This window comes from Panulirus ornatus, chromosome 61 (assembly GCF_036320965.1).
Source record: "Panulirus ornatus isolate Po-2019 chromosome 61, ASM3632096v1, whole genome shotgun sequence".
NCBI lineage: Eukaryota > Metazoa > Arthropoda > Malacostraca > Decapoda > Palinuridae > Panulirus > Panulirus ornatus.
This window is the reverse complement of record NC_092284.1, coordinates 615049-641205: the sequence shown is the minus strand read 5'-3', so window position 1 is coordinate 641205 and position 26157 is coordinate 615049. Positions and strand designations below refer to the sequence as shown.

Genomic DNA, 26157 nt, shown 5'->3' with positions numbered 1-26157 from the left:
GTTGTGATCTCCTGTGTTGCATAGATGTGGTGTCCTATGTTGCATGGTTGTGATCTCCTGTGTTCCATGGTTGTGGTGTCCTATGTTGCATGGTTGTGATCTCCTGTGTTCCATGGTTGTGGTTTCCTGTGTTGCATGGTTGTGATCTCCTGTGTTCCATGGTTGTGGTTTCCTATGTTGCATGGTTGTGATTTCCTGTGTTGCATGGTTGTGATCTGTGTTCCATGGTTGTGATTTCCTATGTTGCATGGTTGTGATTTCCTGTGTTGCATGGTTGTGATCTCCTGTGTTCCATGGTTGTGGTTTCCTATGTTGCATGGTTGTGATTTCCTGTGTTGCATGGTTGTGATTACCTGTGTTCCATGGTTGTGATTTCCTGTGTTGCATAGTTGTGGTTTCCTATGTTGCATGGTTGTGATTTCCTGTGTTGCATGGTTGTGATCTGTGTTCCATGGTTGTGATTTCCTGTGTTCCATGGTTGTGATTGCCTGTGTTCCATGGTTGTGATTACCTGTGTTCCATGGTTGTGATTTCCTGCGTTGCATAGTTGTGGTTTCCTGTGTTGAATGGTTGTGGTTTCCTGTGTTCCATGGTTGTGGTTTCCTGTGTTGCATGGTTGTGGTTTTCTGTATTGCATGGTTGTGATCTCCTGTGTTGAATGGTTGTGGTTTCCTGTGTTGCATGGTTGTGGTTTCCTATGTTGCATGGTTGTGATCTCCTGTGTTGCATGGTTGTGGTTTCCTGTGTTGCATGGTTGTGGTTTCCTGTGTTGCATGGTTGTGATCTGTGTTCCATTGTTGTGGTTTCCTGTGTTGCATGGTTGCGGTTTCCTGTGTTGCATGGTTGTGGTTTCCTGTGTTGCATGGTTGTGGTTTCCTGTGTTGAATGGTTGTGGTTTCCTGTGTTCCATGGTTGTGGTTTCCTGTGTTCCATGGTTGTGGTTTCCTGTGTTGCATGGTTGTGGTTTCCTGTGTTGCATGGTTGTGGTTTCCTGTGTTGAATGGTTGTGGTTTCCTGTGTTCCATGGTTGTGGTTTCCTGTGTTGCATGGTTGTGGTTTCCTGTGTTGCATGGTTGTGGTTTCCTGTGTTGCATGGTTGTGGTTTCCTGTGTTGCATGGTTGTGGTTTCCTGTGTTGAATGGTTGTGGTTTCCTGTGTTGCATGGTTGTGGTTTCTTGTGTTGCATGGTTGTGGTTTCCTGTGTTGCATGGTTGTGGTTTCCTGTGTTGCATGGTTGTGGTTTCCTGTGTTGCATGGTTGTGGTTTCCTGTGTTGCATGGTTGTGGTTTCCTGTGTTGAATGGTTGTGGTTTCCTGTGTTGCATGGTTGTGGTTTCCTGTGTTCCATGGTTGTGGTTTCCTGTGTTGCATGGTTGTGGTTTCCTGTGTTGCATGGTTGTGGTTTCCTGTGTTGCATGGTTGTTGTGGTTTCCTGTGTTGCATGGTTGTGATCTCCTGTGTTGCATGGTTGCAGTTTCCTGTGTTCCATGGTTGTGATCTGTGTTCCATGGTTGTGGTTTCCTGTGTTGCATGGTTGTGATCTCCTGTGTTCCATGGTTGTGGTTTCCTGTATTCCATGGTTGTGGTTTCTTGTGTTGCATGGTTGTGGTTTCCTGTGTTGCATGGCTGCGTATCAACAAGGAAAACTTACGCTTGTGATTTTGATTATTTAGTAAGTTGTACAACACAGTGTTGTGATGAAATGTACAACACACTGTGAAGGTAAACAATCCTGGTACAACACGTGAGGTTGTGGAACACGGCAGGGTACAGGGAACACGGCACGGTACAGGGAACACGGCATGGTACAGGGAACACGGCAGGGTACAGGGAACACGGCAGGGTACAGGGAACACGGCATGGTACAGGGAACACGGCAGGGTACAGGGAACACGGCACGGTACAGGGAACACGGCACGGTACAGGGAACACGGCATGGTACAGGGAACACGGCATGGTACAGGGAACACGGCACGGTACAGGGAACACGGCAGGGTACAGGGAACACGGCACGGTACAGGGAACACGGCATGGTACAGGGAACACGGCATGGTACAGGGAACACGGCACGGTACAGGGAACACGGCAGGGTACAGGGAACACGGCATGGTACAGGGAACACGGCATGGTACAGGGAACACGGCACGGTACAGGGAACACAGCATGGTACAGGGAACACGGCATGGTACAGGGAACACGGCACGGTACAGGGAACACGGCATGGTACAGGGAACACGGCATGGTACAGGGAACACGGCACGGTACAGGGGACACGGCACGGTACAGGGAACACGGCATGGTACAGGGAACACGGCACGGTACAGGGAACACGGCATGGTACAGGGAACACGGCGCGGTACAGGGAACACGGCATGGTATAGGTAACACGGCACGGTACAGGGAACACGGCATGGTACAGGGAACACGGCACGGTACAGGGAACACGGCATGGTACAGGTAACACGGCACGGTACAGGGAACACGGCATGGTACAGGGAACACGGCATGGTACAGGGAACACGGCACGGTACAGGGAACACGGCACGGTACAGGGAACACGGCATGGTACAGGTAACACGGCACGGTACAGGGAACACGGCATGGTACAGGGAACACGGCACGGTACAGGGAACACGGCACGGTACAGGGAACACGGCATGGTACAGGGAACACGGCACGGTACAGGGAACACGGCATGGTACAGGGAACACGGCACGGTACAGGGAACACGGCATGGTACAGGGAACACGGCACGGTACAGGGAACACGGCACGGTACAGGGAACACGGCATGGTACAGGGAACACGGCACCATATTAGGTTTAGTGTTGGCGTTGCCATATTAGGTTTAGTGTTGGTGTTGCCATAGTAGGTTTAGTGTTGGTGTTGCCATATTAGGTTTAGTGTTGGCGTTGCCATATTAGGTTTAGTGTTGGCGTTGCCATATTAGGTTTAGTGTTGGTGTTGCCATATTAGGTTTAGTGTTGGTGTTGCCATAGTAGGTTTAGTGTTGGCGTTGCCATATTAGGTTTAGTGTTGGCGTTGCCATATTAGGTTTAGTGTTGGCGTTGCCATATTAGGTTTAGTGTTGGCGTTGCCATATTAGGTTTAGTGTTGGCGTTGCCATATTAGGTTTAGTGTTGGCGTTGCCATATTAGGTTTAGTGTTGGCGTTGCCATATTAGGTTTAGTGTTGGTGTTGCCATATTAGGTTTAGTGTTGGTGTTGCCATATTAGGTTTAGTGTTGGCGTTGCCATATTAGGTTTAGTGTTGGTGTTGCCATATTAGGTTTAGTGTTGGCGTTGCCATATTAGGTTTAGTGTTGGCGTTGCCATATTAGGTTTAGTGTTGGTGTTGCCATATTAGGTTTAGTGTTGGTGTTGCCATATTAGGTTTAGTGTTGGCGTTGCCATATTAGGTTTAGTGTTGGCGTTGCCATATTAGGTTTAGTGTTGGTGTTGCCATATTAGGTTTAGTTTAAGATATTCCAGTTTATGTTTAAGTTCTTGAGCCAGGTGAAGGGCTGGACCGTCAACAATGTGGTTGTAAGTTGTAGTTATAATTTATGAAATACGAATGTTATTATTTCCCAATTAACATTGTGTTTACCTCATCCTTCACATGACAGTAGGGTGACGTAGGACCAAGCAGGGACCACCACACCCCGGACCAAGCAGAGACCACCACACCACAGGAACAAGCAGGGACCACCACACACCGGACCAAGCAGAGACCACCACACCACAGGAACAAGCAGAGACCACCACACACCGGACCAAGCAGAGACCACCACACCACAGGAACAAGCAGGGACCACCACACCACAGGACCAAGCAGGGACCATCACACCACAGGAACAAGCAGAGACCACCACACACCGGACCAAGCAGAGACCATCACACCACAGGAACAAGCAGAGACCACCACACACCGGACCAAGCAGAGACCATCACACCACAGGAACAAGCAGGGACCACCACACACCGGACCAAGCAGAGACCATCACACCACAGGAACAAGCAGAGACCACCACACACCGGACCAAGCAGAGACTACCACACCACAGGAACAAGCAGAGACCACCACACACCGGACCAAGCAGGGGCCACCACACACCGGACCAAGCAGAGACTACCACACCACAGGAACAAGCAGAGACCACCACAAAACCGGACCAAGCAGAGACCACCACACACCGGACCAAGCAGAGACCACCACACTACAGGACCAAACAGAGACCACCACACACCGGACCAAGCAGGGACCACCACACCACAGGACCAAGCAGGGACCACCACACACCGGACCAAGCAGGGACCACTGCACCACAGGACCAAACAGAGACCACCACACACCGGACCAAGCAGAGACCACCACACCACAGGACCAAGCAGAGACCACCACACACCGGACCAAGCAGGGACCACTGCACCACAGGAACAAGCAGAGACCACCACACACCGGACCAAGCAGGGACCACCACACACCGGACCAAGCAGAGACTACCACACCACAGGAACAAGCAGAGACCACCACACCACAGGACCAAGCAGAGACCACCACACCACCGGACCAAGCAGAGACCACCACACACAGGACCAAGCAGGGACCACTGCACCACAGGACCAAGCAGAGACCACCACACCACAGGACCAGGTGTTGTAGCCCCGCTGTTGTCTACGTGAGGAGTGACGGGCCAGGCCAGGCCTGACGGACACCACAACCATCACGTAAGGGTCCAGAGTGCTGGTCCAAGTTTGTGGCGGGAAGGAAGACCACCTGGCCGAGGTCATCATGTCTTCGTCATCATCCACACCTGACCAGGACGATGACGTCACAGTCATCGAGAAGGTAAGTGTCACATGACCATTACCTGTTGTTTACATGTGGGGTGGTGACTGATGATGGTGGGCAGTTAAATATAAGTGTTAAGTGAAGATGGTGGGCAGTTAGATATAAGTGTTAAGTGAAGATGGTGGGGAGTTAAATATAAGTGTTAAGTAAAGATGGTGCGGAGTTAAATATAAGTGTTAAGTGAAGATGGTGGGGAGTTAAATATAAGTGTTAAGTGAAGATGGTGGGCAGTTAGATATAAGTGTTAAGTGAAGATGGTGGGGAGTTAAATATAAGTGTTAAGTAAAGATGGTGCGGAGTTAAATATAAGTGTTAAGTGAAGATGGTGGGGAGTTAAATATAAGTGTTAAGTGAAGATGGTGGGGAGTTAAATATAAGTGTTAAGTGAAGATGGTGGGGAGTTAAATATAAGTGTTAAGTGAAGATGGTGGGGAGTTAAATATAAGTGTTAAGTGAAGATGGTGGGGAGTTAAATATAAGTGTTAAGTGAAGATGGTGGGGAGTTAAATATAAGTGTTAAGTGAAGATGGTGGGAGTTAAATATAAGTGTTAAGTGAAGATGGTGGGGAGTTAAATATAAGTGTTAAGTGAAGATGGTGGGGAGTTAAATATAAGTGTTAAGTGAAGATGGTGGGGAGTTAAATATAAGTGTTAAGTGAAGATGGTGGGGAGTTAAATATAAGTGTTAAGTGAAGATGGTGGGGAGTTAAATATAAGTGTTAAGTGAAGATGGTGGGGAGTTAAATATAAGTGTTAAGTGAAGATGGTGGGGAGTTAAATATAAGTGTTAAGTGAAGATGGTGGGGAGTTAAATATAAGTGTTAAGTGAAGATGGTGGGGAGTTAAATATAAGTGTTAAGTGAAGATGGTGGGGAGTTAAATATAAGTGTTAAGTAGAAAAAAGGTGTTGGCTTTGGCGGTGGGGTGTGGGGGTGGGTGGGTGTGGGTTGGGTGGGTTGTGGGGGTGGGCCCCACTCGTGATATTTTCAGCTTGAGTTCGTCATTGTCCAAGTGGTGGGTCATGCCTGGCTGGTGGGTCATGGTGGGCTGTGGTGGTGTCGTATAAGCTGTAGTGGTATAACGTGGGCAGAATATATGAGTCACTGTAGTGAAGATGAAGTTGTAGTGACGGTAAGTGTTCAGTGATGCTGACCTGCAGTGTACAGGTCGTAATGAAGTAACGACCATGACCTTGTTTGTGGGCGGTATTAGAGCCAGCTTACTGCTGACCCACCACCTCTCTCACCAGGGCCACTAGAGCCAGCTTACTGCTGACCCACCACCTCTCACCAGGGCCACTAGAGCCAGCTTACTGCTGACCCACCACCTCTCACCAGAGCCACTAGAGCCAGCTTACTGCTGACCCACCACCTCTCTCACCAGAGCCACTAGAGCCAGCTTACTGCTGACCCACCACCTCTCTCACCAGGGCCACTAGAGCCAGCTCACTGCTGACCCACCACCTCTCTCACCAGAGCCACTAGAGCTGGCCTACAGCTGATATACTTCTCATCAGAGTAATCAGAGCCAGCTTAGAACTGACATGCCTCTCAGTAGAGCCACTAGAGCCAGCTTAGAGCGGACATACCTCTCATTAGAGCCAGCTTAGAGCGGACATACCTCTCATCAGAGCCAGCTTAGAGCGGACATACCTCTCATCAGAGCCAGCTTAGAGCGGACATACCTCTCATCAGAGCCAGCTTAGAGCGGATATACCTCTCATTAGAGCCAGCTTAGAGCGGACATACCTCTATACTGGGCAACTAGAGCCAGCTTAGAGCGGACATACCTCTCATCAGAGCCAGCTTAGAGCGGACATACCTCTCATCAGAGCCAGCTTAGAGCGGATATACCTCTCATTAGAGCCAGCTTAGAGCGGACATACCTCTCATCAGAGCCAGCTTAGAGCGGACATACCTCTCATCAGAGCCAGCTTAGAGCGGACATACCTATATACTGGGCTACTAGAGCCAGCTTAGAGCGGACATACCTCTCATCAGAGCCAGCTTAGAGCGGACATACCTCTCATCAGAGCCAGCTTAGAGCGGACATACCTCTCATTAGAGCCAGCTTAGAGCGGACATACCTATATACTGGGCTACTAGAGCCAGCTTAGAGCGGACATACCTCTCATCAGAGCCAGCTTAGAGCGGACATACCTCTCATCAGAGCCAGCTTAGAGCGGACATACCTCTCATTAGAGCCAGCTTAGAGCGGACATACCTATATACTGGGCTACTAGAGCCAGCTTAGAGCGGACATACCTCTCATCAGAGCCAGCTTAGAGCGGACATACCTCTCATCAGAGCCAGCTTAGAGCGGACATACCTCTCATTAGAGCCAGCTTAGAGCGGACATACCTATATACTGGGCAACTAGAGCCAGCTTAGAGCGGACATACCTCTCATCAGAGCCAGCTTAGAGCGGACATACCTCTCATCAGAGCCAGCTTAGAGCGGATGTAATTATCAAATGAGCAACTAAATCTTGCTTAGAGTTATCATACCTCCCAGTAGTGTTAATAGGTAGTAACCTGTAATCTGTTATACCATATAGAGTGCCAAGTTAGAGCTAGTAAAGCGTGTGTATCTAGAAGATAGAGCAGAGCCATTTGACTAACTAAACTAGTATGGCAGCTTATGACGTCATTGGGCGTGAAGTGAGCCTTCACAGAATCTGTTCGATTCTCTGTCGTAACTTCATGACAATATCATTGCATAAGCTAATATATCTACTCTATTTAGAAGTATAAAATACTTAGATTTTAGGCGAAAATATTAATATTAGTAATGTTTTCTTCAGTTTTATGGTATATGTACACAACGAAAATAGATATCAAAGAGGAAGCCAAGTTACAGGAGATGATCCGGAGAATGCAGGTGTCAGCCACCAAACTGGATGTTCCACTACCAACCAATACGTCATCTTAATCTTCAATGCAAAATTAATTTAAGATATTCATACATCAAGATGAACTACATTAACATAAATATTCTCTATTATTATTTAAATGACGTGTTTTTTCCCTGTATTATGAAATTTGATTGTATGGCTTCTCGTATAATCACTAGTTTACTGATTACGATGATTTGTCTCAATAATAATCATGAATGAATGAAGTGATTAACGTAAATGATACATAATCACCTGGTTAGGTGTATCGTTAGGGTCTGACGAGCATTATAGGAAAGATGGTGATTCCCTTTTATTCTAGTTATGTCAATATTTATCTTCGTCTACAGTCGTATGTATTGTAGCCAAACATGGCGGAATTGGTTGTTTATAATGCTATACCACAAAGACATGTCTGGCAGAGTGAAGGATGTATGACCAGGGGTCATGGACTGACCTCCTGCCACGCCCTACCTCACCTGACCTGCACGAGGCTCAGACTAACTCAGGTTACTCTCACTCGTGACCTCACATCACCTTTGACCTCACATCACCTTTGACCTCACATGACCGTTGACCTTCCAATTAAATACACCAGGAATGTTGTACGTGTCTCTGCTGCGAATGATGACCCGCCATTGTTAATCGTGTGGCAACTGGTCATTGGTCATTGTGGCAGAGTTAACCATTAGTTAAGCATTTAGGTTGACATATTTGATGAAGATAATGCTATACAGCTTCATAATAATGGCGACCTAATCTCCTCATTATACATCCAATGACAGAGCTTAGGTCATTATGTTATACGAATCTATACGTTATACTTCTTCTAGTGAAGAATTTATATGTCAGACTATATCATATTTGTTCTTAATTATTATAAAAACATAATAACAATACAAGAAGTGATTGTTTGGTTGGTTGGTTGGTGTGTAGTTAAGATGAGTGAGTGAGTGTTGGGAGTGTAAGCGACCAATGGATGGTTGCAAGGTGGAATATGGTGAAACTCGTCCAACAACTTTACCAAAATGTTCAAGAAACTACGGGACAAGATCACGGAGGAAGTACAACACACTTCCCTGAGACTACCAGTCTCAGTCCAGCAGTCTGTCCACCAGCTGACCCAGGTATACAACACCACCACCTGCCAATATGACCAGCTGACCCTCGCTATGTACTCTGCTGCCACCAGTGTTGCAGGCGGATGTATAGTCTTCCTGCCACGTTCATGGTGTTGCTGGGACGTGTTGCTAGGAGATGTGAGGTGTTCCTGGGAGGTGTGAGGTGTTGCTAGGAGGTGTGGTGTGTTCCAAGGAAGTGTGGTGTTCCTGGGAGGTGTGGTGTGTTGCTGGGAGGTGTGGTGTGTTGCTGGGATGTGTGGTGTGTTGCTGGGAGGTGTGGTGTGTTGCTGGGAGGTGTGGTGTGTTGCTGGGATGTGTGGTGTGTTGCTGGGAGGTTTGGTGTGTTGCTGGGAGGTGTGGTGTGTTGCTGGGAGGTGTGAGGTGTTGCTGGGAGGTGTGAGGTGTTGCTGGGAGGTATGGTGTGTTCCAGGGAAGTGTGGTGTTGCTGGAAGGTGTGAGGTGTTGCTGGGAGGTGTGGTGTTTTGCTGGGATGTGTGATGTGTTGCTGGGAGGTGTGGTGTGTTGCTGGGATGTGTGGTGTGTTGCTGGGAGGTGTGGTGTGTTGCTGGGAGGTGTGAGGTGTTGCTGGGAGGTGTGGTGTGTTGCTGGGAGGTGTGGTGTGTTGCTGGGAGGTGTGGTGTGTTGCTGGGAGGTGTGAGGTGTTGCTGGGAGGTGTGGTGTGTTGCTGGGATGTGTGGTGTGTTGCTGGGAGGTGTGAGGTGTTGCTGGGAGGTGTGGTGTGTTGCTGGGAGGTGTGGTGTGTTGCTGGGAGGTGTGGTGTGTTGCTGGGATGTGTGGTGTGTTGCTGGGAGGTGTGGTGTGTTGCTGGGAGGTGTGAGGTGTTGCTGGGAGGTGTGAGGTGTTGCTGGGAGGTATGGTGTGTTCCAGGGAAGTGTGGTGTTGCTGGAAGGTGTGAGGTGTTGCTGGGAGGTGTGGTGTTTTGCTGGGAGGTGTGGTGTGTTGCTGGGATGTGTGGTGTTTTGCTGGGAGGTGTGGTGTGTTGCTGGGATGTGTGGTGTTTTGCTGGGAGGTGTGGTGTGTTGCTGGGAGGTGTGGTGTGTTGCTAGGAGGTGTGAGGTGTTGCTGGGAGGTGTGAGGTGTTGCTGGGAGGTGTGAGTTGTTGCTGGGAGGTGTGGTGTGTTCCAGGGAAGTGTGGTGTTGCTGGGAGGTGTGGTGTGTTGCTGGGAGGTGTGGTGTGTTGCTGGGAGGTGTGGTGTGTTGCTGGGAGGTGTGGTGTGTTGCTGGGAGGTGTGGTGTGTTCCAGGGAAGTGTGGTGTTGCTGGGAGGTGTGGTGTTTTGCTGGGAGGTGTGGTGTGTTGCTGGGAGGTGTGGTGTGTTGCTTGGAGGTTTGAGGTGTTGCTGGGAGGTGTGAGGTGTTTCTGGGAGATGTGTATTGCTGCCACGTCTATGGTGTTGCAGGGAGGTGTGGTGTGTTGCTGGGGGGTGTGAGGTGTTGCTGGGAGATGTGAGGTGTTGCTGGGATGTGTGGTGTGTTGCTGGGAGGTGTGGTGTTTTGCTGGGAGGTGTGAGGTGTTGCTGGGAGGTGTGGTGTGTTGCTGGGAGGTGTGGTGTGTTGCTAGGAGGTGTGAGGTGTTGCTAGGAGGTGTGGTGTGTTGCTGGGAGGTGTGGTGTGTTGCTGGGTGTGTGTGTGTTGCTGGGAGGTGTGAGGTGTTACTGGGAGGTGTGAGGTGTTGCTGAGAGGTGTGGTGTATTTCTGGGAGGTGTGAGGTGTTACTGGGAGGTGTGAGGTGTTGCTGAGAGGTGTGGTGTATTTCTGTGAGGTTTGAGGTATTGCTGGGAGGTGTGGTGCTTTGCTGGGAGGTGTGGTGTGTTGCTGGGAGGTGTGGTGTTTTGCTGGGAGGTGTGGTGTGCTACTGGGAGGTGTGGTGTGTTGCTGAGAGGTGTGGTGTATTTCTGGGAGGTTTGAGGTGTTGCTGGAGGTGTGAGGTGTTGCTGAGAGGTATAGTGTATTTCTGGGAGGTGTGAGGTGTTGCTGGGAGGTGTGAGGTGTTGCTGGGAGGTGTGAGGTGTTGCTGGTAGGTGTGGTGTGTTGCTAGGAGGTGTGATGTTTTGCTGGGAGGTGTGGTGTGTTGCTGGGAGGTGTGGTGTGTTGCTAGGAGGTGCGAGGTGTTGCTGGGAGGTGTGGTGTGTTGTTGGGAGGTGTGGTGTGTTGCTGGGTGTGTGTGTGCTGCTGGGAGGTGTGAGGTGTTACTGGGAGGTGTGAGGTGTTGCTGAAAGGTGTGGTGTATTGCTAGGAGGTGTGGTGTGTTGCTGGGAGGTGTGAGGTGTTGCTGGGAGGTGTGGTGTGTTGCTGAGAGGTGTGGTGTGTTGCTGGGAGGTGTGGTGTTTTGCTGGGAGGTGTGGTGTGTTGCTGGTAGGTGTGGTGTGTTGCTGGGAGGTATGGTATATTGCTGGGAGGTGTGAGGTGTTGCTGGGAGGTGTGGTGTGTTGCTGGGAGGTGTGATGTGTTGCTGGGAGGTGTAGTGTGTTGCTGGGAGGTTTGAGGTGTTGCTGGGAGGTGTGAGGTGTTGCTGGGAGGTGTGGTGTGTTGCTGGGAGGTGTGGGGTGTTGCTGGGAGGTGTGGTGTGTTGCTGGGAGGTGTGACGTGTTGCTTGGAGGTGTGGCATGATGCTGAGAGGTGTGGGGTGTTGCTGGGAGGCGTGGTGTGTTGCTGGGAGGTGTGAGGTGTTGCTGGGAGGTGTGGCATGATGATGGGAAGTGTAATGTGTTGCTGGGAGACATGGTGTGTTGCAGGGAGTTGTGGCATAATGCTGGGAGTTCTAGTGTGTTGCTGGGAGGTCTGGGGTGTTGAGTGTTTTAGGGAGGTCTGGGGTGTTGCTGGGAGTGTTATGGTGGTGATTGGAGATTTGTGCACATAGGAAGTGTGTTGTATTTTAGAGATGTATATGGGTGTTGCTGGGAGATGTTGGGATGATGGGAGGTATGGGGTGTAGCTTGGAAGTGTGGTATTGTAGGAATGCATTGGGTGTTGCTGGAAGATGTGGGTTGTTACATGTATGATGGTGTTCTGAGGTTTGGGGTGTTGCAGGGAGATTGTGGGGTGGTAGAGGGAGGTGTAGGGCAAGTGTAGAGTGTAGCAGGTATGTATGGCTTGTGTGTGACCCCAGGCATTTCCCTGCTAATATGGGAAGCATTGAATAAATATAAAAAGGAAGTACCATCCAGAGAGGATGAGGGAGCAAGTTTGAGTGTGTATATATATATATATATATATATATATATATATATATATATTCCTATGAGCATGGGGAAAATGAAACACGATAAGTTCCCAAGTGCTTTTTCGTGTAATAATCACATCATCAGGGGAGACACAAGACTTATAGGAATATCTTGATCACGTGCAAAATTGTGATCCTTTCCAATATATATATATATATATATATATATATATATATATATATATATATATATATATATATATATATATATATATATATAATTATCCCTGGGGATAGGGGAGAAAGAATACTTCCCACGTATTCCCTGCGTGTCGTAGAAGGCGACTAAAAGGGAAGGGAGCGGGTGGCTGGAAATCCTCCCCTCTCGTTTTTTTTTTAATTTTCCAAAAGAAGGAACAGAGAAGGGGGCCAGGTGAGGATTTTCCCTCTAAGGCCCAGTCCTCTGTTCTTAACGCTACCTCGCAAACGTGGGAAATGGCGAATCGTATGAAAAAAAAAATATATATATATAATGTATATATATAGGCATATAATAGAGTTGATAGAGATGCTCTGTGGAAGGTATTAAGAATATATGGTGTGGGAGGCAAGTTGTTAGAAGCAGTGAAAAGTTTTTATCGAGGATGTAAGGCATGTGTACGTGTAGGAAGAGAGGAAAGTGATTGGTTCTCAGTGAATGTAGGTTTGCGGCAGGGGTGTGTAATGTCTCCATGGTTGTTTAATTTGTTTATGGATGGGGTTGTTAGGGAGGTGAATGCAAGAGTATTGGAAAGAGGGGCAAGTATGAAGTCTGTTGGGGATGAGAGAGCTTGGGAAGTGAGTCAGTTGTTGTTCGCTGATGATACAGCGCTGGTGGCTGATTCATGTGAGAAACTGCAGAAGCTGGTGACTGAGTTTGGTAAAGTGTGTGAAAGAAGAAAGTTAAGAGTAACTGTGAATAAGAGCAAGGTTATTAGGTACAGTAGGGTTGAGGGTCAAGTCAATTGGGAGGTGAGTTTGAATGGAGAAAAACTGGAGGAAGTGAAGTGTTTTAGATATCTGGGAGTGGATCTGGCAGCGGATGGAACCATGGAAGCGGAAGTGGATCATAGGGTGGGGGAGGGGGCGAAAATTCTGGGAGCCTTGAAGAATGTGTGGAAGTCGAGAACATTATCTCGGAAAGCAAAAATGGGTATGTTTGAAGGAATAGTGGTTCCAACAATGTTGTATGGTTGCGAGGCGTGGGCTATGGATAGAGTTGTGCGCAGGAGGATGGATGTGCTGGAAATGAGATGTTTGAGGACAATGTGTGGTGTGAGGTGGTTTGATCGAGTAAGTAACGTAAGGGTAAGAGAGATGTGTGGAAATAAAAAGAGCGTGGTTGAGAGAGCAGAAGAGGGTGTTTTGAAATGGTTTGGGCACATGGAGAGAATGAGTGAGGAAAGATTGACCAAGAGGATATATGTGTCGGAGGTGGAGGGAACGAGGAGAAGAGGGAGACCAAATTGGAGGTGGAAAGATGGAGTGAAAAAGATTTTGTGTGATCGGGGCCTGAACATGCAGGAGGGTGAAAGGAGGGCAAGGAATAGAGTGAATTGGAGCAATGTGGTATACCGGGGTTGACGTGCTGTCAGTGGATTGAATCAGGGCATGTGAAGCGTCTGGGGTAAACCATGGAAAGCTGTGTAGGTATGTATATTTGCGTGTGTGGACGTGTATGTATATACATGTGTATGGGGGTGGGTTGGGCCATTTCTTTCGTCTGTTTCCTTGCGCTACCTCGCAAACGCGGGAGACAGCAACAAAGAAAAAAAAATATATATATATATATATATATATATATATATATATATATATATCTTTTTTTCTTTTAAACTATTCGCCTTTTCCCGTGTTAGCGAGCTAGCGTTAGGAACAGAGGACTGGGCCTTTTTTGGAATATCCTCACCTGGCCCCCTCTGTTCCTTCTTTTGGAAAATTAAAAAAAAAAATGAGAGGGGAGGATTTCCATCCCCCCGCTCCCTCCCCTTTTAGTCGCCTTCTACGACACGCAGGGAATACATGGGAAGTATTCTTTCTCCCCTATCCCCAGGGATAATATATATATATATATATATATATATATATATATATATATATATATATATATATATATATATATATATATATCTGTGTGTGTATATATATGTATACGTTGAGATATATAGGTATGTATATTTGCATGTGTGGACGTGTGTATATATACATGTGTATGTGGTGGTTTGAGCCATTCTTTCATCTGTTTCCTTGCACTACCTCGCTAACACTGGAGACAGCGACAAAGCAAAATGATAATAAGAAATATACGTGTGTGTGTGTGTGTGTGTGTGTGTGTGTGTGTGTGTTTGTGTATGTGTGTATGTGTGTATATTTGTGTGTGTGTGTGTATGTGTGTGTGTGTGTGTGTGTGTGTGTGTGTGTGTGTATCTCCAAGGAAGTCTTCAGTCACAATCTCTTTTGATCCTAGACAGACTCAAGTCCAACTCACACCTACCATTCAATTTAAATGGACAGACTTCCAGTGAACTATGCAGTCACCGTTCTAGGCATTGCATAAAACACACACGACATTCATTTTCCTCGTGAATAATGTCAACACAAGCAACACACAAGCTAACTGGTCTCAGAACACTAGTGCCTGATTTAGACAAGAAAAAGAATTCCTCAGTTTCCTTTAGAAGCACTTCATCTGCTCCATTTTAGACTTTGCCTCACCTGCCTGGTCTTCCAGCCTCTTGAATTAGTTTTATCAAAGCTGTAAACCACACTAAATAGTGCACTCAGAACAGTCACTGTGCTAAGTATCCTCAAGCACAGAACACCACACTGAAACAAAGATCCTCCCAGTACTTTTCTCCGTCAGCATACTCAGCACTCAGTTCTGTGCAACAACACTAGACCTTTCCCACCTAAACTGTCCCTGAACCAAAAACCAACCCCAAGTATAGACAGAAAGTTTACCCTTGCTTCACACTTGAACAGCCTGTATTTACAGATTCTGTTTCCCTCAACATACTTGGCATTAATATGATTCATATGAATACCTGTAAAGGCTCAACATGCAGTAAACAACTACCCTTCCAACCTAGTCCTCGAATCCATCAGACATATGTCTCTCTGTAACAGTCCACCAGATATATGCCCATCTGAAACAATCCACCAGACATGTCTCTCTGAAACAATCTTCACGAAGCACATAGGAGTTACGCTTTCTCTTGTAAGTTGTGGACATCACCCATTTCTGTAATATTACAAACACCAGTTCACCATAGCACAAGACCCTGCATGGACAAGAAACAACATTTACACTAAAGACACTGACATTGATGAGTAAATATGCATTATATTACTCTTTTAACAAACGATAGTGTGAAAGATAAGCTAAAATTGCATGAAACATGTAAAATCTGCTGCAGCAGAGTTGATGTGATGGAAGTGTTTGTTGTTAGTACTTATCTTTGCTCATCTACTAAAGCTTTGATCACTTACTTTACAGACATCAGATACGGATCAGTGGCTTGAGACCATTAGAGAAGGGAACCAGTTAACTGTAAGATTGTCATGTTGATAAAGTTGCAGGTTTCATTGCTTTGGGCGGTGTATCTGTAGTCACTGCCATGAGTTGGAGTATTTTGAGTATAACTCTTTTGTCTTCAGTCAGATTGGTTTATTATTATTTCCAAAGAAAAGATTTAATTACAGTTGTAATGTACATGCAAGTAATGCTGATATTTTGCCTCTTTCAAAAGCAATGCATTATAAACTATGATAAAATGTCAAAAGTATCATACAGTGCATCATGACTACTGTCATGCAGCACAGTATGACTGCTGTCATGCAGTACCACAGTGAGGTCACTATTTTGCTTAGAATACAATGACTTATGGCAGGTATGATACGAACTTCATTTTGCTGTCATCACCTCTGGTTTTTGCCTCTGTGTGCCTTATTTACTTTCATTTCTGTCATTGATACTAACATGAAAGCATTCTACAAAGAAATATCTTACTTGTCTTATATCATTAGGGAATGATCCTTAAATCTCTTAAAGCTGTGGGTAAAAATTTATATTATCTGGAAGATTCAATCCCTTTAAGACATGTTGCTATACTATTAATTCTGTGTTGAACTTATTTTCATTGCTACAACTACTGTATTAAATGCCATGGCCATCGTTGACAAAACCAAATTTATGATTATCCAGGACGTGATAACTTCATTTTGGTACAAAGCAAGAACCTTGGATAATTTGAACTTGCTTGTCCAGAATCATGCTTTTCAAGGACCTCACTAACATGAATTACCATTGTATTCTTTGTTATTGATTGGAATACATTTATATTCTGGATTTTGTCATGCAGAATCTTTCGATATTTTCAAGGACCAGGTTGATCTATATTTTGATAACCCACTGCCATGATAGCCATAATTATATTATGAATCACATTATTAATTTTCCAAGGATGATATGATGTGTCTCATTACTCAGTTTGTAGTTAACCAGAATCCAAACTACATAGAACCCAGTGAAGACTCAGAATTATGTAAATGTATATTGGCAATTATCTTCTTGTTTGAGCTTATGATAGGAAACAGTATATTGAGGAGACACTGTAATGTTGGAAAGTTTAATTGCATTCACAACCCGAGTCACTGGTTATATCCTTTTAGGCTGTGGAGGACTGGTACAGTAATATTTATTATGATGGAGTCCGTCACTTCATTGTGCATAGGTCTACATTAAATTAATTTTTATCACTTGGGTAGATGCTACCCATTGTAACTGGGAGACAGCATAAGTAGAAATTTGCTTAGCATTTAGCAACTTATCCATTTTCTTTGTTTTTGTTTCTGAAAAGACTTATTTGCAATGTGCAGCTGCTTTTTGTGCTATGCTTTGAAGTACAGTCACAGTTAATCATGATTAATCAAGATCTAGCAAACCAGAACTTTGATTTTTGAGTTCTTGATTAAGTTGGTTCTCTATTACATGGCAGATTTGGATCTTGGAACCATATACAACACAAATATGATAATCTACTAAAGGATTACTAAGATTTTGATGGTATCAGGATGAATTATTTCCACTTATATTTTTTTATTAGAAAATTATGGTAATAAGATTTATAGTGAATATTTTAATGACTAATGAAGGTAATTAGTAAACTCAAGAGGATGAGGTTGTCTGGTATCTTTATGTCACACTACAAATTATATCCTGCCTAGATTAGTATTACCTGTCTGGATTAGTATTACAAGAATGGTGTAGATAAAATGGCATTCAGTTACAGTATATATATTGTCTCATTCACTGAATTTTGTTTCCATGAGTAAGACATCCACATTAGCTGAAATCTTTTCTCCATTAGTAGGGCAAAGAAACCTAGCCAGGCTTAGCACATCCTCACTTTTTGCATTTTGACAAATTGTATTAAACTTATTTTCAACATAATTTCCTTTCACTGGCTTGCACAGCCTGCTGGTCCACATGCTTATCAGCTTTTGGTGGAGGTTTTTAGGGTTTCACCAGTGCTCGCAGCACTTTCAGTATATGATGCAGTTTACTCTTCTGATATTGTGATTTTGAAGTGATTTTTTTAGGTTAATTTTGATGTAGTATTCATTAATTGGAATAGTTTTAACTATGGTATATCTGACACACCTATTTGTTAGTGTCCCCTTTTACATTACATATAGCAGAGTGAAACATGATGGGCAGTGATACAATGATTATTAGAAATGTTCAAAGGTGACACTTTAATGGTGCAGGAATCTAAAGAGAAACATGTCTAGAGTATTGTTGTGTGCACAAACATGATGTTTGTTCTGAAAACAAATCAGAGCATGAAGACAAACATTTTACTGGTGGTGGTTGACATAGACTTACTAACCATGTAAGGTGATGGGAATTGAGTGGATTGTTCTGTTTTGATTTTAAGTACTTTGGTTTAACTCATGGTATCTTTTTCCTGAAAGATCGAGATATTGTAGCAAACTGGTATCAGATCACTTCTTGATGTCTCTTTGTGATATTTTTTATGTCTCATTTTTTTCTGGCAGTTTTTGTTTGATTTAAGGTTAATATTCCAGGGCATATGGGAACATATAACACCAGTTTGTGAAGTTAAGTCAGGTCCTTGTTTTCTTTGACTTGTGTGAGCAAAAGAGTGAGTTACTCTCAATGGTAGATTTTTGTACTAATAAATGATGGAGGTGTTTAGAGAGCTTAACCTATTACGATTACTGGTTAGAGGTGATATTTTTGTTTAAAAGATTAACATAATGTCACTTTTATTTTACAGTATGTTGTTCTGAGTCTTCACTTCAGAGAATATTTCAGACATGGAACTGATGTTCTAAGACATCTGAGTTGTGTTTTATGCATCATAACTTGCGTAACCTTATATCTTACAATATTTTATCATACCTTAATATCACATTTGTTTCTATAACCATCTTTTGACTTAGACATTTTTTGTGCTTTTTACAGCAGTTACATGAGTACAGTTTGTGCAAATCTTCCCTTAATATTTTGGATGCAAACATTTTCCTTACCTTTAAAACTGAATGACATTTACTTAAGAGTTAAAAAAATGAATAAAGCAACTTTATCTTGCATTCTAATCTAATCTAATACATATTTTCCAGTTTTTGTGTTTTGTATGTTATTCATTCATGTTAATGTATGCTGAGTGATGTAAGACTTTTGATGCTAGTGTTAATATATGCTGAGTGATGTGAGCCTTTAGATGCTTTGTTGATGTATGCTGAATGATGCAAGCCTTCTGATGCCATTGTTAACATATGCCATATATTGTAAGCCTTTTGATGCCAGTGTTAACATATGCTACTTGATGTAAGCCTTTTATGCTAGTGTTAATGTATGCTGAGTGATGTAACCCATTTGATGCCAGTGTTAACATAAGCTGAGCGGTGTTAGCTCTTTGATGCCAGAGTTAACGTGTTGAGTGATGTAAGCCTTTTGATGCCATTGTTACATATACTGAGTGATGTAAGCTGTTTGATGCCAGTGTTAACATATGCTGAGTGTTATAAGCCATTTGATGCTATTGGTAATGTATGCTGAATGATGTAAACCTTTTGATGCCAGTATTAACTTATGCTGGGTGATGTAAGCCTTTAGATACCTGTGTTAACGTATGCTGAGTGATGGAGGCCTTTTTTGATGCCATTGTTAACATATGCTGAGTGACTTGAGCCTTTTGATGTTGGTGTTGATATGTGCTGAGTGATGTAAGCCTTTTGATGCCATTGTTAATGTATACTGAGTGCTGTAAGCCATTTGAAGCCAGTGTTAAGATATGTTGTGATGTAAGCCTTTTGATGCCAATGTTAATGTGTGCTGTGTGATGTGAGCCATTTGATGCCATTGTTATGATATGCTGAGTGATTTAAGCCTTATAATTCATGTTAACATCTTATCTGTCATGTTATGTGGTAAAATACTGACAATTGTAAGTTTGCCACTGTTAATGTATGCTGAGTGATGTAAGCCTTTTGATTCCTGTTAACTTCCTAGCTGTCACCATTCAGTGGGACGGCAGCCTCACCAGGCGAGCAGAAAAGGGAACTAGAAACAGGACCATTACAAGATGAGGTATGTATATATTCAGGTATTTCCTTTACAGAGAATTAAAAGACAGTTGAATTCGTGTTCATTATTTTGTTGTGTAGCCATCATCCTCTAGTTATATAATGAATGTTAAACAGGACTTTGATTGAACATGAGTAATATTGGAATTGTAAGAGTAATCTGTCTTTTGATTTTTTTTATTAATTTAGCCATTTTCCACACCTGTGCAGAATATTGTCAAAATGTTTAAATGTATTCAAGCATCCATTTACATATGTCATCATTACCTTTCTTATCAATGCAGTTTGATGATGTCTTTATAATCTTTCTCTATTTCAATCCACTTACATCTTTATGTTTGGGCCATTTACGGTCTTATACGTTAATGGATTAAAATTTCTCAATTTTTCATCTTATTTGATATTATGATAATGTATTTATTTTTCCATTGCATTCAGTTTCTTGCATGTTCTGTTTCACCTGTTTTTTTATCACTTTGGTGTACTGTCTCCACTCCCTGACCAGTGTCTTGATTTATCATTGCCCATATTGAGCAGCCACAGCCTAACACCCTCTGCATTGGTTAGAACATATATCTCCAAAGGAGCTCATAGATTTTGGTAATTAAAATGGTAGTGAGCAGTATTTAATGTAATTGAAGTTTTACATTTAAAAGATATGATTCTTTATCAAGGAAGAAAGCTTTGACTTGCTTTTGTGTCAGTTACATCAAATTGCTTTGTCTATTGTTGTTATCATGTGTCCGAGTGTGTGTCTTCAGATGTCCACAGTGATTCTTTAGCTTTCAACTTAGCATGGTTGCAGATTGAAAATTGTAATTCAGGTATGCATCGCACTGTATTCAGTCATATCCTAGCATGTAAAGAATTGAATGGCTTCTTATTTTTTTATTGAAAAAAAAAAACAATTAGATTACTTGTATGAAGATATCATAGCTAGTATCCTTTTCTGGCAGCTATTGGTGGACATATCAGATATCAGACCAGCGGGACATAACAAAGATCTCTTCAGCATTGATGAGGATAGCCATGAAAGTGAGTGGTAGCTTGCATTTGTAATTTTTCCCAGTTCTTTGTTCTTGATTTATGAATGATATCTGTTTGAGAGCTCCAGGATGCTTTGGGGCTTTAGTCATTGACAGAAAATTGCAGCAGATTTTTGTTGCATTTGATAATTGAGTTACTTGAGACTCATGGAGTACTGATACACTGATAGTTATATACTGATACACTGACAGTTATATCATTTAAATTCATGAAGTACTTAAAGGTGAAAACAGAATGTTAAGTTTGAGTGTTTTCTTTTACTATTTTTTCTGGCTTTCCAAGCAGGCTTGAGTGCTTTTTTTACTATTTTTTCAGGCTCTCCGAGCAAGTCTGGGTTCCAGTTAGTAGACCTGAGTGATGCTGAGACTTTTTCATCGGCTGACCCTGGAAATGGCCTTCTTCAGGGACAGGGGGTGGCTGGTGTGACATTTGACCCTACAATCACAGTGACTAGCAGCCCTACCCACAGGGCCAGAAGGGATTCTACAGGGTCCTGTGTCAGTGATGCAAGTAGTCTGTTCCCCATCTATGAAGTCCCTGGTGTGTCTTTTAATATGCCACAGGTAATTTATATTTCTCTGTTGTGATCCATCCATTAAAAAGTTAACAAGGAGAATCTCCTTAGCAGTAATTTGAAAGTGAGGGACTGCATAGCTAAAGAGATAAAAGCAGTTAAAAGAGGTTAGTAAAGGCGGCCAAAGGAGGAAATAGAGGTAAAGTGTAAGGAGTTGAGAGAGCATGATGTTGAAGTGAAGTACAATTATGCAAAAGATGATCTGGGAAGAAGATACTGAGAAGTTGGATAAAGAGAATATGAGCTGTGATGTGGAAGAGTAAGTAGATGGAGATTAGGGAGGAAGAAGAAAAAAAGAAGAAGAGGAAGGAGGTTATTTAGTTGGAGGAGACTTAGAGAGGATAACAGAGAGTAATGTGAATTTTTTTTAGATATTAGTTTTTATCCATTTTGATATCTAGGTCCCCACCTGTCGGTAAGGACTAGTTTTCAGAGCAAAGAATAGAGAAACATGTTAAGGTTTGCACCCATGCCAGAAATAATTGATGTACGGGATTGGTTTGGAATGGAGAGTAATTATTGGTGTAACTACTCTGGCAAGAATTTTTGGGAGTCATAGTGTTTAATCGTATTGAAACTTTCTGTTTTGTTTTAGAGTGATCTGGAATCATCAAGTGAGTGGGAGGATGGTGGCAGCACAGCAGTTATGGAGCGGCTGAGCAAGGACACAGTCTACCAGGCTTATCTCAAGATGCGTCAGCGCTACCACAAGTACAAGGGCCGGTACGATGTGTGGTTGTTCATCTGTTGGTGTGTGTCTAATTTTGTTGTTGTTTGACTCTCCTGTGCTCATGCCTGGCTGGGTCATAGTGTTTAAACTCTGACACTGTGAGTTCCCTCTATCGTCACTGCTTGTTACTTTTTCTCTAGAGAATATTATTGAGCAAGATGTGAAGCTGTGTAGTGTTGGAAACTATGCCTGATCTGCTGGTACTTCTTATCATAACTTTTACAGGTTAGTTATACTCACACTGAGCATGAACCTGTTCTGTTTGTTTCTGACTATAGGAGGTTAGTATTGCTGTTGGCTTGATCAGCTAGTGTAATTGTTTTATAACATGCCTGGAATTTGGTAAAACTGATAACTAAGATTATGTGTTATCAGATCCTAACTAGAATTGTATTTTTTAGACCATTTGTGAGCAAGAAAATAGAATATCATATCATTATTTCATCTTATACTAAATGTCACTGTGATGTTTCTGAAGGTGTGTTTACACTTGTGACTTTTTTCATTCAGTAAGTTAACTGGACATGTAGAAGGATTTCTGTGGGAGAGATCCTCTAGTTTTTGTTCTTCCTTACAGAACCTGATAAAACTGATACATTATAAAGCCTGAGGTACTCTGTGAGCATTGGAATTTAATTTCATGTGAAATGTAACCAAACTCTGTAAATTGTGTTTCACATGATTAACTGTGTAATGGGAAATATGAAGGATTCAGCTTACACTTACTAAAGTGCATGTAGCATGATTATATATATATATATATATATATATATATATATATATATATATATATATATATATATATATTATATATATATTTTTTTTTTTTTTTTTTTTTTTTTATACTTTGTCGCTGTCTCCCGCGTTTGCGAGGTAGCGCAAGGAAACAGACGAAAGAAATGGCCCAACCCCCCCCCCCATACACATGTACATACGTCCACACACGCAAATATACATACCTACACAGCTTTCCATGGTTTACCCCAGACGCTTCACATGCCTTGATTCAATCCACTGACAGCACGTCAACCCCTGTATACCACATCGCTCCAATTCACTCTATTCCTTGCCCTCCTTTCACCCTCCTGCATGTTCAGGCCCCGATCACACAAAATCTTTTTCACTCCATCTTTCCACCTCCAATTTGGTCTCCCTCTTCTCCTCGTTCCCTCCACCTCCGACACATATATCCTCTTGGTCAATCTTTCCTCACTCATTCTCTCCATGTGCCCAAACCATTTCAAAACACCCTCTTCTGCTCTCTCAACCACGCTCTTTTTATTTCCACACATCTCTCTTACCCTTACGTTACTTACTCGATCAAACCACCTCACACCACACATTGTCCTCAAACATCTCATTTCCAGCACATCCATCCTCCTGCGCACATCTCTATCCATAGCCCACGCCTCGCAACCATACAACATTGTTGGAACCACTATTCCTTCAAACATACCCATTTTTGCTTTCCGAGATAATGTTCTCGACTTCCACACATTTTTCAAGGCTCCCAAAATTTTCGCCCCCTCCCCCACCCTATGATCCACTTCCGCTTCCATGGTTCCATCCGCTGACAGATCCACTCCCAGATATCTAAAACACTTCACTTCCTCCAGTTTTTCTCCATTCAAACTCACCTCCCAATTGACTTGACCCTCACCCCTACTGTACCAAATAACCTTGCTCTTATTCACATTTACTCTTAACTTTCTTCTTCCACACACTTTACCAAACTCAGTCACCAGCTTCTGCAGTTTCTCACATGAATCAGCCACCAGCGCTGTATCATCAGCGAACAACAACTGACTCACTTCCCAAGCTCTCTCATCCCCAACACACTTCATACTTGCCCCTCTTTCCAGGACTCTTGCATTTACCTCCCTAACAACCCCATCCATAAACAAATTAAACAACCATGGAGACATCACACACCCCTGCCGCAAACCTACATTCACTGAGAACCAATCACTTTCCTCTCTTCCTACACGTACACATGCCTTACATCCTCGATAAAAACTTTTCACTGCTTCTAACAACTTGCCTCCCACACCATATATTCTTAGTACCTTCCACAGAGCATCTCTATCAACTCTATCATATGCCTTCTCCAGATCCATAAATGCTACATACAAATCCATTTGCTTTTCTAAGTATTTCTCACATACATTCTTCAAAGCAAACACCTGATCCACACATCCTCTACCACTTCTGAAACCGCACTGCTCTTCCCCAATCTGATGCTCTGTACATGCCTTCACCCTCTCAATCAATACCCTCCCATATAATTTACCAGGAATACTCAACAAACTTATACCTCTGTAATTTGAGCACTCACTCTTATCCCCTTTGCCTTTGTACAATGGCACTATGCACGCATTCCGCCAATCCTCAGGCACCTCACCATGAGTCATACATACATTAAATAACCTTACCAACCAGTCAACAATACAGTCACCCCCTTTTTTAATAAATTCCACTGCAATACCATCCAAACCTGCTGCCTTGCCGGCTTTCATCTTCCGCAAAGCTTTTACTACCTCTTCTCCGTTTACCAAATCATTTTCCCTAACCCTCTCACTTTGCACACCACCTCGACCAAAACACCCTATATCTGCCACTCTGTCATCAGACACATTCAACAAACCTTCAAAATACTCATTCCATCTCCTTCTCACATCACCGCTACTTGTTATCACCTCCCCATTTACGCCCTTCACTGAAGTTCCCATTTGCTCCCTTGTCTTACGCACCCTATTTACCTCCTTCCAGAACATCTTTTTATTCTCCCTAAAATTTACTGATAGTCTCTCACCCCAACTCTCATTTGCCCTTTTTTTCACCTCGGAAAGCAAAAATGGGTATGTTTGAAGGAATAGTGGTTCCAACAATGTATTATCTCGGTGGAGGGAACGAGGAGAAGAGGGAGACCAAATTGGAGGTGGAAAGATGGAGTGAAAAGGATTTTGTGTGATCGGGGCCTGAACATGCAGGAGGGTGAAAGGAGGGCAAGGAATAGAGTGAATTGGAGCGATGTGGTATACAGGGGTTGACGTGCTGTCAGTGGATTGAATCAAGGCATGTGAAGCGTCCGGGGTAAACCATGGAAAGCTGTGTAGGTATGTATATTTGCGTGTGTGGACGTATGTATGTACATGTGTAGTAATGTAAGGTAGAGAGATGTGTTGAGAAATAAAATGAGACGTGGTTGAGAGTAGAGCAAGAAACAGGGTGTTTTGAAGTGGTTTGTGGCACATGGAGAGGTCATGAGTTGAGGAAAGACTTGACCAAGAGGAGTATATGTGTCGGAGTGTGGAGGGAACAAGGAGAAGAGGGAGACCAAATTGGAGGTGGAAAGATGGAGTGAAAAAGATTTTGTGTGATCGGGGCCTGAACATGCAGGAGGGTGAAAGGAGGGCAAGGAATAGAGTGAATTGGAGCGATGTGGTATACCGGGGTTGACGTGCTGTCAGTGGATTGAAGCAGGGCATGTGAAGCGTCTGGGGTAAACCATGGAAAGCTGTGTAGGTATGTATATTTGCGTGTGTGGACGTATGTATATACATGTGTATGGGGGGGGGGTTGGGCCATTTCTTTCGTCTGTTTCCTTGCGCTACCTCGCAATTTTGCGTGTGTGGATGTGTATGTATATACATGTGTATGGGGATGGGTTGGGCCATTTCTTTCGTCTGTTTCCTTGCGCTACCTCGCAAATGCGGGAGACAGCGACAAAGCAAAATAAATAAAATATAATATATCCTGGGGATAGGGGAGAAAGAATACTTCCCACTTATTCCCTGCGTGTCGTAGAAGGCGACTAAAAGGGAAGGGAGCGGGGGGCTGGAAATCCTCCCCTCTCAATTTTTTTTTTTTTTTCCAAAAGAAGGAACAGAGAAGGGGGCCACATGAGGATATTCTCTCAAAGGCCCAGTCCTCTGTTCTTAACGCTACCTCGCTAATGCGGGAAATGGCGAATAGTATAAAAGAAAGAAAAGATATATATTTATATACTGTCTGCCTTTATTCATTCCCATCGCCACCCCGCCACACATGAAATAACAACCCTAAATAACAATTCTATATTGTAGTATGCTCCTATAGAGTTATAA

General features: G+C 43.6%; 1 protein-coding gene across 13 annotated transcripts in view; it reads left to right on the top strand.

Moving 5' to 3' along the window:
• The first annotated feature begins 3771 nt into the window (after window positions 1-3771).
• LOC139767380 (uncharacterized) overlaps window positions 3772-26157 on the top strand; it is a 136565-nt gene continuing 114179 nt past the window's right edge. For 8 of the 13 annotated variants that reach the window (XR_011717045.1, XR_011717047.1, XR_011717049.1 and 5 more), the window contains exons 1-6: window positions 8701-8871; window positions 15583-15636; window positions 19627-19704; window positions 20657-20735; window positions 21063-21310; window positions 21917-22044. Coding sequence is in view for 10 of the 13 variants with exons in the window: in XM_071696711.1 (XP_071552812.1) it covers window positions 8773-8871; window positions 15583-15636; window positions 19627-19704; window positions 20657-20735; window positions 21063-21310; window positions 21917-22044 (686 nt within the window). In the remaining 3 variants the exon portion in view is untranslated. Of the gene's footprint in view, window positions 4850-8692; window positions 8872-15582; window positions 15637-19626; window positions 19705-20656; window positions 20736-21062; window positions 21311-21916; window positions 22045-26157 lie in introns of those variants that run through there. The other 5 variants (XM_071696709.1, XM_071696713.1, XM_071696714.1 and 2 more) reach the window with 5 other exon arrangements.